This window comes from Amaranthus tricolor, chromosome 8 (genome assembly GCF_026212465.1).
Source record: "Amaranthus tricolor cultivar Red isolate AtriRed21 chromosome 8, ASM2621246v1, whole genome shotgun sequence".
NCBI classification, from domain to species: domain Eukaryota; kingdom Viridiplantae; phylum Streptophyta; class Magnoliopsida; order Caryophyllales; family Amaranthaceae; genus Amaranthus; species Amaranthus tricolor.
In genome coordinates, this window is record NC_080054.1 from 19,269,488 (window position 1) to 19,286,898 (window position 17,411).

At 33.3% G+C, this 17,411-nt stretch overlaps 2 protein-coding genes across 3 annotated transcripts; one reads left to right on the top strand and one right to left on the bottom strand.

Annotated features, from left to right (window-relative positions):
• Positions 1-924: 924 nt before the first annotated feature.
• LOC130821269 (uncharacterized) lies at positions 925-5,667 on the top strand. 2 transcript variants are annotated; one of them, XM_057686961.1, is made up of 14 exons: positions 925-1,039; positions 1,260-1,325; positions 1,447-1,489; positions 1,624-1,781; positions 2,431-2,532; positions 2,717-2,791; positions 2,882-2,985; positions 3,084-3,162; positions 3,675-3,767; positions 4,415-4,479; positions 4,623-4,635; positions 4,713-4,793; positions 5,185-5,293; positions 5,386-5,667. In XM_057686961.1, the coding sequence occupies exons 2-14, from the start codon at positions 1,260-1,262 to the stop codon at positions 5,481-5,483; spliced, it is 1,086 nt and encodes a 361-aa protein (XP_057542944.1). In that variant the 5' UTR covers positions 925-1,039; the 3' UTR covers positions 5,484-5,667. The 2 variants fall into 2 exon arrangements, with proteins under 2 accessions (XP_057542944.1, XP_057542943.1); XM_057686960.1 differs by having other exon boundaries at positions 930-1,152.
• A 1,004-nt stretch (positions 5,668-6,671) lies between these two features.
• Positions 6,672-16,437, bottom strand: LOC130820660 (uncharacterized). Its single transcript, XM_057686115.1, has 13 exons — positions 15,440-16,437; positions 14,192-14,270; positions 14,025-14,081; positions 13,290-13,345; positions 11,592-11,817; positions 10,564-10,650; positions 10,396-10,470; positions 10,197-10,277; positions 8,905-8,969; positions 8,630-8,825; positions 8,465-8,553; positions 7,840-7,954; positions 6,672-7,065 (listed from the first exon to the last, which is right to left on the bottom strand). The coding sequence occupies exons 1-13, from the start codon at positions 16,123-16,125 to the stop codon at positions 7,024-7,026; spliced, it is 1,854 nt and encodes a 617-aa protein (XP_057542098.1). The 5' UTR covers positions 16,126-16,437; the 3' UTR covers positions 6,672-7,023.
• Positions 16,438-17,411: the final 974 nt, after the last annotated feature.

Genomic DNA, 17,411 nt, shown 5'->3' on the forward strand with positions numbered 1-17,411 from the left:
TCTATCTATTTTATTATTATTATTTTGTCTTCTTGTGGTGGTTTACAAATCACGACGATTTATTAGGATTTTTTTTTTCAATTTATACCCGAAATAATATGAGATATTTGTTTTAAAGTATTATTTAAGTCCCATCCCAAAGTGTCTTTTTATGTCTCCGTAATCTCTTAATTTGTACGCACAAATTGTTGTATAAGATAATCTCACTAAAAGACGCACTTTATATATGAGTTAAAACTTAAATAAATCAAGATGATAAATCATACTTCCTCCGTTCCGAAATACTTGCTACATTTTGATTATAAGCACTATTTATCGTTCAAGCTTATTTTATATATTGTAGCTAATGTGTAAGTACAAGTATAGTAAAGTGAGATGTTATTTGAATCGTCTAATTGCATATTTTCATAATATTAATTTTTTATAATTTTTAGATACGTATAATTCAAAATGTAAATGAAAAAAATAACACATTAAATTACGTAAAAAATGAAATATATCAAGTATAATAAAATGAGAAAGTACATATCATGAGAATATAAGAATTTTTTTTGGAATATAAAAACTGGCTCATCACTGTAATTACTCCACCATATTTGGAACACAAGAGTAGCAAATACTCCTTCCCTTTTTCATTTTTTTAATTATTTTCGTTTACTTTTTACATAGTTTTTTTGACAAATTTTAAACCGTAATATCTTTGAATACACATGATAAAAAATGTACATTAAGAAGAATTTAACAAGATCTTATATAAATATATTTTATCTTCTAAATATGTATTAAAAATATTAATTAAATTATAAATATATTTTATCTTTTAAATATGTGTTAAAAATATTGATCAAATTTGTCTGTATGTTAAAGTAAAATAGTACAAATAAGAACAACAATACAAAACGAATAGAGTATTACTAAATGTTGCAGGAATCCGTAAGGTCTTAATCTGGGAAACGGGGGTAAATACATCTACAAGAACAAATTAAGCTGGAAAGAAAGAAGAAAATGGAGGAACTGAAGGAACTTGAAGAAATACAGAGTATGATCAATTTCATGGAATCTCATCACTTTATTTCTCACACTTCTTCCTCTTCCTCTTCCTCTTCTCATTCTGATTCTCACCGTTTCCTTGCCAATTTCCTCCTCTTTCTGGTACCACTTTATTTATAAATCTCTGCTCTTATTTCATGCAATTTCTCATTCTATTTTTGCATTACTATTTAATGATTCTTCGTTAAATACATTATTTGGTGACACAGATGGAACCCTGTGGTAAACTAAGCATTCAAGACAAATGCAATTTAATTTCCCATCATTTGTTTAAGGTGATTAAATCAATTTATGCTGCTTTTACACATTTTTCGTTAACAAATTTTCCTAAATTTCATACATTTAGGGTTTCTAAGTCACTTAACCATTTTACTTTCTTGATTTGTTATTGAATAGATTTCTCCGTCTTTTATTGAGAAAGCATTGGTGGTTCTGCCTGGTAAGTAAAATTAGAATGTTTTTGATAAATATTGTACTAATGCTGTTTAGTGTGAAAACTCTTTTTGGGTTTTAGCTTCTTTTTTCACAGGAGGATGTTCATGGTTTTAATTTGTTGGAGGATTGTTTTTGCAGGGAAAGAAATGGGTGTTTTTAATGAATCATTATCTGCTAAGGAGAATACTGATGAACTTGAAGGTGTTCCTGGATTAGAAACAAATTATGGAAGTGAAGACATGGCTTTAATTGGACTGGATGCCATGCAGCGTGCGAATTCCACTCTTGAAGACTTTGTGAGTGATTTCTATTCCTATGATTCTATGAAGTATGACATATGATCATTATGTACAAACTTGTTGTGATCTAGTTTGTATTTTGATGAATGGAGTCCTAGCATCTTATTCAAGATTGTTATTAGGTCAATTTATCTGGAGTTTGATTTACCTTTTTGCTTTGTCGGTGCGTTAGTTAACGGTATGTAATAGAAATGGTAAGGGTTATTATTGTTAATTGTTTGGTATAATTATGGAGCAGGAAAGCGTATTATGGATATTTGACATGGGACTTCCCAATTTCCCATACTAAATTAGGTTGTACGACTATGTTATATGGACTCTTCATTTCATTTTAGTAAGTAGTACCCTAAACTTTTATTTTACTTCCACGTCCTTAGTACATCTTTAGATTCAGTTGGATAGTTATCTTTTGTAATCCAAGAAGCACACTAATCTTCACAGTGTCCAACTCTTGCAATTGTACTCATTTATCCCTTTCTTGGGTCTACGCCATCTAATATAGCTGAGTCCATCCACACATGTCTTACATACTTAAACCATTTTTTTCTGCAGGCAGTTGTTCAACATATCTAGTTATGAGAGTAACCATGTGGACCTTGTTGTATGCTCATGATCATGATATCTTTTTGCCTGTTCTGTTTTGCAGTGCAGGTCTTACTTTATGTTCCACAGGTTGGATGTGAAAAGGCCTGAATCCATTTTTAAATACTTGCCTATGCTTTCTTTCACTGAAAGTTATATCTACCAGGTATGAAGCTTCATTAATTGTCTTGTCACCAATCATCATAGAAATTGTCCAACCAAATGTTAGGATGATGAATTAATCATGTAATAAGTAAAGTAAACAAGGGTAGTTTGGCTTGTTTTGAAATTGTGAATTCCTATTTTCCCCAGTCTGGATATTGTTCCTTATGACTGCTTTTGTGATACAGTTGGACACTTTGAATGAGAAGATGATTGCTTTAACCACTAACAAAGTAACTGTTCAAGAAGGAAGATCCAATTATGTAAGCTTGAGATATGGTCGTTTCTTATAACTCTTCGTGAACATTGATAAGTGAGCTAGAGGACTTTTGCTAAGCCTTACCTGTCTCCAGGAAGCTTGTTCTACTATTCCACAAAGATTTGGAAAAAATTTTATATCAGATCCATTTCAGCCACTTAAGATTCTTCTTCAGTGTAAGGGATTGTTGACAGAGAGGTTGGCTTCTGTTTTTGTTTTCCTTCAGGTTTAATGTTGGAATTTTTCTATTGTTAATGAAACATCCTAAACAGTTTTTCATTTGCTTAAGTGTGCAGGATCAAAGAAGAACTAAAATGTGGAGAGGAGTATTGGGCTTTAGAAAGGAAGCTTTGTGGTGCATCAGAACAAATTGAGGTACTTGATGAACATTTTTTGAAGAACAAACTCATATGAACTCATGAAATGTTTCTAATCTTTTTTGATTTTGTCCTTCTCATTAAACCTTATCTATGCAACCATGTCATGTAAGATAAGATTGTGCTCTGAATTTGTTGAGGCGTAATTGGCAAATAGAGGTGTTCTCTCTGAAGTGTGTGGGTTGTGGAGTTTGACATCTAAATCATTGTCTATAATCCTATTTGGCTCAAATGGAAGTTGTGTTACATAAAATTAAGTACTTGTGTTGGACACTTCCATTTTGTGAATAATTTTGATAGTATTCGTCCAGATTGGAGTGTCAGGGTATCACATCAATATCGGATTGTCAGGATTCTACACAGATATTTGAGGTGAAACAAAAAGTCCAAGTAACCTAGGTTACTAGTTCAACTCCTTTGTTGATGTGATTGCATCCTAATCATTGTAGATGTGTGAAAATTTGTTTTATTGATGTTATGCATTGGTTTGTTTCTTGAACTTCTATACAGATTTTAAAAGAAGATGTCTTGAGGGCTATTCATCTCAAGTCTTTCGATTATCGAGTTTTGAATCTTCTTTTGTATCAGCTGCGAGGAGAAGAGGTATTCCTTTTGTTCGCTATCTAGACGTCAAACTAACTTTATGGAATTTCTTTGTTGCGGGAAGAAGTATAGAGATAAACCTAGGATTCTTGTGCGTACTGTTGCTAGGTTTTTCATTTTAACCTCACATTTATAAGGCCTTCAAGCTTTTGTTTGTAAGTTGTTAGCTCATCTATCTGCCTCATCTCTTAAATATCCTAGTCTGCTTCTTTCCAGTTATCTTTTGCATGTCTGTGTTTGTTTTATTTTTTGGTTTCATTTAATTAGTGAAATTTCTAAGATCTTTAACTTGTGGATGTTCATCTGAAGAATAATCTTCCAAACACCTCTTTGCTTATCCCATTTAGGAAGTACATTGTATTCAGAGGTGGTCATTTTGTGGAGATATATTCTATTTACATTTTTTTTTTCTTTTTTTTTCGGTTTGAAATTTTGAGCTCCAAGTTCCAACCAAGGTCTGAGCATGTGTCAATTTGTTGTTGACTGTTTACATGCTAGCTAAAAATCAGCTTGTGAATGAGGCACTGCAAATTACTGTGACTGGTTAATTGAAGTGGCTTGCTTAAGTTTCTTCTTTGTAAAGTATATCATGACGGATTACTTTCCCCCTTCTAAAGCTAATGGGGTTTATTTGAAGTTCAATGAAGGTCAATGATCTGCATATGGAATTCTTGTCGGTCTCAGAGTTTCTAGTAGAGATATCAGATGATCTGTGAGTGATTTACTTTCCATTTTTTCTTATATTTCCCTGTCTTCCAATTAAATGTATTTTTCAGTTGGTTTTTACTTATCAATTTCTCACATGCTATTTGCTTGTCATATCTGCTGATGGATGTGGAGATTATGATGCATCAGGTTTGACTATGAGGTCTGTAATTATGCAAGTCTTCTAAAGTCATGATCTTTTTGATGTTACCTATGCTTATAATATTTCTTTTTGTCCAGGAGGATGTATTGGAGAATAACTTCAATGTATTACGCATGTTTGTCAGAATATATGGAGCTTTAACAGCGCCGTCAATGCTAGTGAGTTATGACATGCTCCTTGTTGTTTTAATTGTTTCCATATGCGATTTGAGTTTAGTCATGGCGTTCATATTGCTATAATAAGCAGTCAGAAAAAATTTACCGAACTCAGAAATAGTCTCGACTAACTGAGGGTCGGTGTTTAGCAATAGTGTCACTCCTTAAATATTTAATTAACATATTCTGATAGTTTTGGGCTAGTTTTGGATAATTTGAGCGAATTACAAATTCAAATAAGAAACTACGTACCTTATAAAAAAAATTAGGGAACTTGGTAACACCGTAGAATAGCATGGGCTTTTTTCTTAGGGGTCATGGACTCGAGGTTAAATTACTGTATATCAATTGCTTAATATGTAATATGTTTCAAATGTGGATTTATGAGTTCCAGGCTAAATGTATTACCGAGGCTGAGGAGAAGTACGAGAAACTGTCAAGAGCATTGAATTCACAACTTTTTTCGTGTTACCAAAAACGATGTGAAGAAGCCACCAGAGAAGGTAGCATTGTTTTTTCGTTGTTTCTATGATCAAAAAACAACGGCTCAAATCCTTATTTTACATCTAAGTAGCAAGTACATATGGTGCTTCAGGTGGAAAGATATCTGGATATCCTCTTGGATCATGGACTATCCCACCTCTTATTGTAGATGAGGAACTATATAGATCTAACATCCAAGATTCTTCTTGATTGCTGATGTGGATCAACGGATTGACGACCTCATTGTGGCTTATAGGGAGATAATATTAAAATCACGACTTCGATTCACAATTCAATGATTTTACATCAAAAAACAAATGAGTTATCTGGATTATGGTATGATTTTAATGATGGTAGAATCTTACGATCCTAATTGAAATAAACATTATATACATGTTGTCACTTTGTACGGTCTGATTGGATTGCTCTTGAATTTCTTGAAACTTGCTCTACCTCTTCAAAAATGATAACTATAAACTAGTTTAGGTTGTGTTTGGCAACAATCATTCCAATTCAAATTGTAGATTTCAATTATGAAATTATTAATGAAGAATTTGAGAATGACAAGGTTTGGGATCATTCTCAAAACCTTATCTTTAACCTATTTTATAATAATGATGGATTCGACTTAAAAATCAAACTTTAATTTTTTTATTTGCCAAACATTAAATTTGAGTTAAATTTATATTTTTAAATTTATTATTCACAAACATAATATTATGGATTTGTTCATTATTAACCACTAATACTGGGTTTAAACAATAAAATATGAAAATTCATCAAGAAAAAAGTTTTAAAGTTACTTGCTTATATATTATATCTGCTAAAAAACAAAAATGATATTGGTGAAAGAGATCATAGGTAAAGAAATTGAAGAAATGACGAAGGAGAAAGAGCAATGGAGTCTTAAAATGTAAAACTAGTTTTGAATTTAATTTAATTTAATTTAATTTAATTTTCAAAGTCTAGTAAACACTTATTATAGGTTAGAGGAAACTAGATTACATTTGAAAGGAAATAATGCTAAGTAAAACTTCTAAAAGAAAAGAAGAAAATGATGAAACTTTTAGAATCAATTTTGCGTTTTATATTATTTAGAAAAATTGGATTTGTGAAAAAACCATTTTTTTTATAATATTTAATCACAATTCATTATTTAAAGTCGACTAGGGATTTGAAATCGAAAATTAGGATGCAAGAGTACTTTATTTATAAGGCACTTTTACTCCAAAATTGAACGATTTTCCTTCACTTTTTTCATTCTCTAACATCTTCATTGCATTCATTTACATTAAAAATCCAAATAAACCACCAATTAATAACATTAGCAATTCATTTATAAGTGGCAAAAATTTACCTTATGCCACTAATAATTTTAGCAATCTATATGTAAACTGCTGAAGTCATTAGTGCTTCTTTCATACTCGAATTAGAGACAAATCCACCTGAATAATTGCTATAGATGTTAACAATTACCATATGTATACATTCACATCAACCAACACTAATGTTACCTATATATAAGTACACATTCAGATGAAAAATCGCCAAATTACGGTTACAGTGATCACAGACAACTCATGCCAAACCGAGCTCGAAATGGCAGTTTGCAAATGCTCAGGGACATGAAAAATAGTACAAAACATAGCAGTTATTCTTGTAATAAAGGTGGAGTCAAAAAAAAAAATAAAATTATAGCTTCACTTGGATAGTTGTATCCAGCAGAAATAAAAGGCTACATTTTGATTCTTCAAGCACCAGCTCCAAACTTGGCTTCATAATCTTGAGGTTGCTGTAATATACTCAAGGAGTCAAATTATATTCGCTCGGAGCAGCATAAAACAACAGCAGCATTTTTCGGTTATTTTACTTAAAATTAGTTTCTTTTTCTCACGACTCAAAGATGACTACAAACCGAACTCCCAACTTCACAAAACCACTAACAAAAATGAAAATAACGATTGTTCACTCAAAACATACAACTTGGACCTTTTGTAACAATAAGACATTCTATTGAAACGAATAGAACACACTTAAACCAGTTACGAAGAGAGAATTACGTTTTTCCAGTATTTTAACATAAACGGAAGAGGGGAAGTCACCCAAATGAATTGGCTCACAAGATTTCTACTGTTAAAATGTGGGGCCTGGAAGATTGGGAATGTCTGCCTCAACGATAATACACAGCGCTAGATTGGAACTTAAAAGGGTCAATAACTGACCTCAACCATCTGGCTTATAAGTAAATATATATTTTTCAGAAAAATGGTTATAATAAAAGTAAACACAATTTAGTCAACTTTTTCAACGAGTCCAGATTGGCATAACTCATGACAATCATAAATTGATAATAACCTTAAGTTGATGAACTCTAAGCACGAAAAGAATTCCATATTCATAAAGGTCAATGCCAAAACAAGGGAGACTAAAATCTCAAGTTGATAAACTCTAGTCAGACAATAATAAAAATGAGTAACTCCGCAACACACCATCTAAAGAACCAAGCACCAAAAATGACAAGACACTACAAAAAGCAGAAATCAAACATCAAATTAAAATGTATTACCATGAAGATGGCGGATATCAACCTACGAGCAAACCATCTCATATGCATTCCTTGCTGAGCATTCATCGCAGCTTCCTTGTTGTCAAAACGCAAGTAAACATGACCAGCACTATGTCTACGAGCCAAAATAAACATTTTAGGTCACATAACTCAATAAAACCATAAGAGCGCAAAGAAAATAAGATGACAATATAATTTACTATTAGAGGCGCGACCATCAATATTCAATCTTTAACATAGAACAGTTTCTCATGTCATTCCTATGAATAGATAGAAAATGTCCAGGTTGCAGAAGTTTTTGAATAACTAGTTTCAATTTTCAACTTTGGTCCTCAAGACCCCAAGTAACTTATTCAAAGGCATACCACTACCTACTATAATGCCTAGGCCCACTATCTAATAACATTAGAAATTTAGCATAACAAAAATTAGTGCAACACTCAGGATCTACAGAAGACATCGGTATCTAAGCAGTTTTAACTGTTTGATTCCGTTCAGAGCTTGATTGCAATCACATTGCGTCGATAAAAATCATCACAAAAGTAACTTCTTAGGACAGCAAATACAATAAATTGACCAATGAAGACATGAAGACAAATACTTGTACCAAAAAGTTGATACATACTTGTCAACATAGATATGTCTGACTCGACCAAACTTCGAGCATTCCTCTCCAACATCTTCCTTAATGTCTAAATCAAACTCTGGATCAGTCTGCAAAACAAAAATGAGATCATGCAAAAACCAGAAAGAGGACAGAACCAACAGGCAGCGCTCAACCAAGATTTACCTCGGTGGCTGGATCAAACAAATTCTTCAACAACAGACACTCGCTAGGGGTGCCTACAGCTTCAGTAGATGGGGAAGGGAGGAGTTGGCTAGGAAGTGTTGGAGTAGCAGCAGCAATGTGTCCGTTGGGCAAGGTCATAGGTTGCTGAACAGAAGCGGTGCTGTTTAGCACAGGGACCCCAAGTGGTCCTGTAATGCTGCAGAAAATACCACGCCAATTAATCCAAGAAAAACCGAAAGAAACGAGAAAAGAAAAAAGACCAACTTATAGCTGACCTTGAAGATGTACCAGTTCGATCCAACTTTTGCATTAGCATATATCTGGACCTAGCATTTAAAGCCTGCAAGACAAAACGTAATTATCAATTTTTCCGGCCATGCAAACAAAAAATCAAGCAGCTAAATCTTAGAAAAGAGATGCAATTCTCTTAAAAATTCTTTTGTAGCCCTTATTTCGGTTGACATTCATAAAGCAAGTAGCTTATTAATATCATTTTTTGCAATTCAAAACTGTAGAAAGATTCTGACAGATTCCGAAAAACTTCAGAATCTTTAACAAAAACCCAACAGCTGATCGTCAATGGCATTGTCAGTGAGTTACTAGTGGAAATTGAAAACAAGCTGTCCAAATATGGAGGTAGTTACTAAGCACAGTCAAGTTGTACTCTGGGGCGAAGCTACATAGGGGCTAGGGGAAGCCCGGTCCTCCTTGCCGAAAATGTGATCCTTTGTACTTTTAGTTTTGGCCCCCTTACTAATATATGACACATAGTTTAGAGAGTGCAAAAATATGCCAAAAATTAATATAGCTCAATGGTTAGTATAACACATTTTAACGAAGGTTAAAGGATCAAATACTAATTTAGACTATAATTTTTTAATAAACTAACAAATTTATATCTCTATCTTTAATAAATTTTACATTCATCTTTTTTAGTGTATGTTTATATTTTTGTCATCTTAATTATTGTAAGTGTTTTTTAGACTTATTAGGCGAATATATCAAGTTAAAAACACTTATTTTTTTCAAAAGAGATAATTATAGGGAAGCTTCAACTCTATTTGCTGAATATAATTTTTGCTATGATTCAAGTTCATTTCAGCCTACATGATTTAAAAATTTTTTATTGTTTAACGAGTTTTTATATAATAAATAATTTGCTAGTATATCGACTATATGAACCCCCAATTGAAAATCCTGTTCGCCCCTGGCTGTACTTCCTCCAAATTATCGTAAAAAAAAAAGAAAAAAAAAAGAAAAAAACCACACAAGTCTTTTAGCATTACAAATGTACCAAGACTGTTACAAAGAACCCTTCATACACATTCTATGTCTAGGTATATATGTCATGCCACAAGAGGCAAGCTTACTACTCCAATTACAGAATCTGAATTCCTAATGCCCTCGCGAATTGTTGGAGAGCACCCCGTGAAATTTGAAACGTCAGAGAGAACTTAGTCAGAACTATGTAAATATAACAAGCTCTAGTCACTATTGCTAAGCAATTACTACAACGTCATAACATAGGCATAACACATTCCAGTATTGAGAAATAAACAATTATTACCACACCGCCCTCATCATCATCGAAGTCCGCAGCAGTAGTTCCAGCATCTTGTCCACCAACATGCTCAGTGACACATGAAACCTGCAGTATTCAAATAGATATTAGGAGCAATCTATATCTATTATAGGACATCAAAAAATATAGATAAGTATTAATTATAAGGTTAAATCAATGTGAATTAATTAGAGCAACAACATACCTTGATATATCTGCCAGCAATTTCTAATTTCCCATTCAAACTTTGAGCAGCCTTGGCATGTTCAACTTGAGCAAACTGCCAGGTACCAATTAAGCACAAAATCAGCCAAAGAATAAAGCCATCCTCTAAGAAATGCTAAATGAGAAACAAAGACAACACTTAACTAACCTGAACAAACCCAAAACCTTTGCAGTGTCCAGTTTCAAGATCAAGAGGAAGCTGCACTAATTCCACAGGACCAAATGGTTCAAAGATCTGTCCACAAGAAACAAAGAGCATGAATTACTAGGAGTGTACAACACCCAAAGCTCCATAACAGCTCAGTAAAGACCAAGTAAAAAATAACTAAATAATATCAAAGAGTTGTCTTCAAACAGAGGAAACCGTGATACATAAACGTGTCCCAAAATAAAAGGCTAATTATAATGATCATGCAGATCAAGAGTGAGATCACAACTTTAACACTGACAGACAAAAATGCCCCAACAAAATTTCCAACATCAAACACCAACACTTGGAGCTTTGTAGTGCTCCAGTCAAAATGTTAAATTCCCCCCTTCCCAAACTGAGAACAGTTGAATAGATCCTTGGCTGGTTAGAATTTTACCAATAGCCACAACCAACATAATCTGTGAAATTCTAGTGTAGAAACAATATTAGACTCCTCTACCCAAATCAGCTAACTAGAACTATCACATCATGATGTCCAGCTACAACCGGCATATTACTGTTTACCTTTAATCAACTTATCAGATGCTTTCAGACTCCAGTTCCCTAACAATAATAACCTCAAAGACCGAGGGAGGGAGAGCACTCCACAGTCCTGCCTAGAAGCTAATACACTTGCACAAAGAGAGCCTATAGTCACAGCTCACAAGTCCAAAGAATCGTCACAGCCAAAAGTGTCACATACTCACAATTAGAAAAATAAAAGAACAGGATACTTTATCCATCCACTTCGAAAAGGTATCTAAGGAAGCATGTATCAACTTATATCCCACTCTCAAATTAACCATAACATTTCCCCTTAATCCATGATACACTGCAGTGGAGACTAAAGTACTAAACTCTTCCATCATCATTTATAATATAATTCATGCTGAAATAGTACATAGAAACATTTCCAGCTAGGATTGCCACCATACAGTTGGATTGCATCAGGAAAGAGAGGAACATGAAAAATGCAAGTGGCCAACCTGACGAAGTTGCTGCTCTGTCATATTGAAGTGCAGGTTACCAACATACAACTTTCTATCAGAAGGTCCATAAGGTCCAGTAACACTTGAACCACTAGAAGCTGTAGATTGGACAAGGTTCTTTTCAGCCTCAGACGGTTTGACCATCACAGGCTGCCCAAGGAGCAGTTGGCCAGACAGAGCAATCGCCATAGGGACAGACATCACATCATAGAATTCAATATACCTGCATCTCATGACGAGCGCTCGCAGTCAATTTCCAAATAAGAACATGCAGAAAAACATGGCAACACTTACGAAGTTCAGATAAAATTGTGGTCAACAACATCCAAAGAGAGAAAGCTGAAGCGAGTTTCATTTGGAGAATCTGATTTCTCAAATAGAAGAGAGTTAGATAATATCCCAAAACAAACAAACAATAACAAGATGCTCAAAATTAATTGCAGAAGTTACAATTAAACATCCTGCAGCATAATCAGACATGCCATGAGTGATGGGTCCACGGGTCAGCAAAAGTTCAGACAGTATTATGATATCTAAAAAAGATAGCACAAAACCCAACTTTCTTCCTCTTAGTCTCCTGTCCACAAGTACATGGCTTCCAATATTTCTCAACATATGCAACATCCTCTCATGATCTCCCTCTTTCAATATTTTTCATTAAAAAAAGTTTAAGATGTAGGGGGTGTTTAGCAATTAGCTTTATTATTAGCTTTTTGGTTGGCATTGGACTTTTGGCTTTTTGGTCAAACAACCAAATAAATATTTTGTAAATGTATTTTAAGCTAGCTAAATGGCTAGCTTATAAGTCAAAACCAAAAACTCACTCCTAGTAGCTTTTGGCTTCAGCCAACTGCTCCAGCCATTTGCCAAACAAGCTCGTAATACAAGACTGACCACAGAGACAGTGTTTTAGAACCTGCCCTCTACCTCCTCTCATTGTGAATATTCCATTTTAGTTTTATCATTGAACATGTGCACTTAATTAATTAAGTACATCATAAATGTACATCAATATGAACTATTTCTTTGTCATAGCACTTAAGTACATCATTGAACATGTAAGCATCATTAATCAAGTATATCATAAACGTACATCGACATGAATTATTTCTTTGTCATAGCACTTTACCGGATCTAACACACATGTAAGAAAAAATATTCAAACTGTATAATACTTCAATTGTGCCGGTAGATAAATTGCACAATGCCATAATCAGGGCTTGGATGGTAAATTCCGCAATATCTAAACGTAACAGCTAAAATTACAAGGACACCTAGCCACTTAATCCTCAAAAACCTTGACTTTACCATCTTAGAATGACGTTTCTTCTGCGAACCCACCTTTAAAATGATGTATCCAAAATAAAACTTACCTAAATTGAAACAACTCCCAATCAGAAACGAAGCATAATAAATACAATTTTAAAAACAATTAGACCAATGAATCTAAGTCCTCAGAGACTAATGAAGAAGAAAATAAAGAATAGGCTCAGGTTCATGTCATCTACCTTCAATATGCTGCATGAATTGATTAAACATGAGAGCAAGGTATTCCCATCATCCCTCATCATGGAAATCTTTATCGCATTGCTATTTCATTTAAGAATAATGTTAAGTTACATCTTAAAACGTCACACCACTAACTACTATCACAATGCATGCACCCAACTTTAGTGACAAATGATAGAGACATACCCAACCCCTTTTGAACGCCTTGAATTTCTGTCCATGATTAGCCTGACATCCCTCACCTGCGCAAGAAATTTCACAAAATTATGCCATGTGCACCCATATAAAAAAATCACAGATGTCATTGTGATTACAGTAACAATCGTGATGTCGCAGACGTGGCATCTCGCGGTGTTACGACTCATTTCAGGTGATATCGCAAAATGAATTGTTTAACTTGACAAAAAATCATTATTATCATTTTGTTCAAGCTTTCTCAAAAGTATATTTATTATGGTTGTTGTTCCATGATTTTTTAAAATCATGGATAAATTATGGGTTTTGCGGTTCGATAAGTTCAAAATGTTATAAAGCGATAATTATGTAACGAACATCCTCATTTTCATTCCATGGGTTCACCTCATAAACTAGAAACTTCTTGTATCAGCGCATACTTGATGAGAGGTTGTTGTAAAACTCTCAACTCATCTTTTATTGATATGTTTCTTAAATCTTAACATTTCTCTTAGAAAATATTTTTTGATGGTTTTTTATGATTCATAGAAAATAACCATATACTCATTGGCCTCTCTAGTAGCTAGTTCACACTTCACACAAGTAAAATGTCACATGCTAATCCGTTATCTACTGCTCTACAAAGTGTGAAAAGGAAGCAGAAAGCGTGGAATAATACAGCATCTATACTGCTGCAGATAAGAAGTATCAAACATCAGATGCAATCAAAGAGTAAACAGCACCAACCTTGCCAGCTTTTGTAAAAAATTCATAAACGTCTCTTTCTGTTGCCTTGAGAGGCATCTGTAGACAAGACAGTACAACAAATGAAAAAATTGTTAAAGATATAAATATTGAAGAGCATGTCACATAACAGTACTACATAAGAAATCGAAAATTAATAGAACAGCAACCTGGTATGCAAAAACAGTTCTCTGATCCCTCTCTGGATCAGCTTCAGGCTCCATTGGTTCTTGTTTCGCCTTAGATCTCCTATAAACCATTAAATGCATAACTGTTAAGATATATAAACAAGTAGGAGGTACAGAAAACAACAGTAAACAGTGCATATTATGATGGTCCGAACAAAGGTTCAATGCAAAAATTAACTTGATCCAGCAGCAAACAGCGTCAAATACATAATATGAATCAGATCCATCATAGATCCAAAACACAACATCTTTCCTTTAAAACCAAACAGATAAATGTGTCATTTCAAATTAGTTCTTCATAATTTAAGATTGGGGAAAAATTTGAACATTATAACTCTTCATAGTTTACACTAAGCAACATCCTATGAATTTAGCCAAAAGTTGAGTACCGTGTTGAGGATTGCCAAAATCCAGCTCTAACATAGGCCAAATGACACTAAATCATCATTTAACTTGAAATACTAGTTGCAAAGAACCACTTAATTCAGCTATTTTTCCAGGAAAAAACTATGTTTGGATATTTATTTAGCATCTGCAGCTTTATTAAAATATATTGGCAAGGGTGCATGCGATCAACTGTTAAACCAAATATACCAATAGTACCTATAACAACTATAAGCAACTATAATGCAGCGTTATAACAGTGATACTGATACCATCTATACACCAGCAGTGCCTATATTGATTATATGCAACTCTTAAATATAACATCGTGAAAATACTACCTATAACAACTATAAGCAATGCTACCAATGTAGCTAAAGCTAACAAAAACCTCTCAAAATTGAATTGAGGGATGGCTCCACGCAAGTAAGTAAAACAGAAATAGTTTTGCACAATAGCTGGTTTTTTCAGATTGAAAAGGGCTGGACTCCTTAAGTCCAATTTTAACCTTTAACCAAAGCTCAACAATCACATAAATCTAGGAATTCAATCAACTAAAGAATATTTTCTATGAGTCTTCCTTTAAGACAACCTAAATAGTATAGAGAAATGAGTAAACAAACCCAATATATGTGCATAAATAGATAGCTATGTAAAAGGTATTTACACATTGACAAAACATTTATATAATCAATCTACATAAATAGGATCAAAGCAAGACCAAAATCAACTTAAATCAACAACAAAATCAAGTCTAATTTCAATTTCAACTGCCCAAATCAATTAACCCAAAAAATATAGAGCTAAAATAATGATTCAATCACAAAACAAATATGATAAAACTACCTGCTTTCTCTAGACTCCAACTCTCTATCCCTCTCCAGCCTCGAACGACTTCTGCTTCGCGTTGACCTCTCCTTCTCCGCACTCCTCTCCCGCCTCGAGCGACTCCTGCTTCGCCTTGACCTCTCCTTCTCAACACTCCTCTCCCGCCTTGAACGACTACTGCTTCGCCTTGACCTCTCCTTCTCCACACTCCTCTCCCGCCTCGAACGACTACTGCTTCGCCTTGACCTCTCCTTCTCCACACTCCTCTCCTGGCTATCGTGTCGCCGCGACCTCTCCTTATCCTTCTCCCTCTCTTTCTCCTTCTCTCCGTCCCTATCTCTCCTCTCCTTCTCCTTGTCTCTTTCTCTCCTCTCCTTCTCTTTCTCTCTTTCCTTATCTCTATCTCTTCTCTCTCTATCCTTCTCCCTTTCTCCATCCCTATCCCTATCCCTATCCCTATCCCTATGTCTCTCCTCTTTCTCTCTTCTCTTTTCCCTGTCTTCTCGCTTTCTCTCTCCTCCATTATCGTCTTCGCTTCGGGATTTCTTCCTCTTCCGTTCATCTTCAACCTCTTCTCTTTCTCTATAATCTTCATCCCTCTTTCTGTAACCCTTCTCTTTTTTCTCTCCGTTGCTCTCCTTCTTCAATTGACCTTCAGTTTCTTCCACCGTTTTCTCCAGGTATTCATACTCGTCGAAATCCATTGGAATTTGATGGAAAGAAAGAAATCAATGCGATAGCAAACAAATACTCCTATTGAGGAAATTACAAACCCTAACTTCGTAATAGGGAAATTTAGCAGAATTTTTAGGGTTTAGTATTAGTTTTTTGATGAATATGATTATATCATTATATGAATATGAGTTTGATGAGTTAACTTGTTTTGGCCACTGGCCAGGCAGAGACGTAGGGTCAAGCTCGTAAATTATGCTTTTTAATAGTTTGTCCAATTACATGGCATTTGAAACTTTAAATTTGCTAAATTCAGATTAGATAAAAAGAAAATTCAATCTACTCAAAAAAAAAAAAGAAAATTCAATTAATAAATGTATTTTTTCTTTTGACATAAAATGAAGTTATTTATTTTGAGACTATTAATTATTTATGTGTAATGATATTTGCAGCCTTTACGATTATATATAAAAATTAACGAATATTCTTTGCTATTAGTTATTTTAACTTTTCAAGAGAATCTAATTTAGAAATTGAAAAATAATTAACATTTTAATTATTTTAACTTTTCAAGAAAGAATAAATGCTAAAACTAATAAAGTATAATTAAATGCTTGTGCTTTCAAAGCAAAAATAATACTTAAATTACATAAAAAAATTCAAGATTCATTCTTTTATACAGCCTATAAGACTTTTACCAATGAAAAAATTGATTTTATATATAAACTAGACAAGTTACAATGGTAGAGTAATAATTCATTGATGATATATTATTTTCAACTTTTGAAAAACTTCCATGCAAAATCAAAATTCAAATATTTTGAATTGTGAATTTGTTCAAAAAAATTAATATTTAAAATATACATTAGAAAGAATCTATTCAATTTAATTTTATAGTTAAAATATGACTCTAGAATCTAAATTATACAAGCAAAACAACAAAAAAAAACAATTAATTTACTATTTATAGTTAATAGTATTTTGAATCAAGAAAAAGCTAACAAATTGTTTGGTTATTAATACTAGATGGTTACACTAGATATGAGTTTTGGTTTTAAAATTTCATAAAATATAGTATTATCTCGGCCATTCCAATATTATATTTCACTTTATATTGTATTTTTGAGGCATGCAAGTGAGAATCCCTATATGAAATAAGCCATCATATTCTTATAAATTGTCTCATTTGTCTTGAGACACTATTTCCAATAACTCTTATAGTTTGTATTTTATTCTCTGTTTATAAGTTAAATAATTAAGTATGATCTTGTTAAATTCGTTAATATGAATATTTTTTGATTTTTAACTAATCTTAATT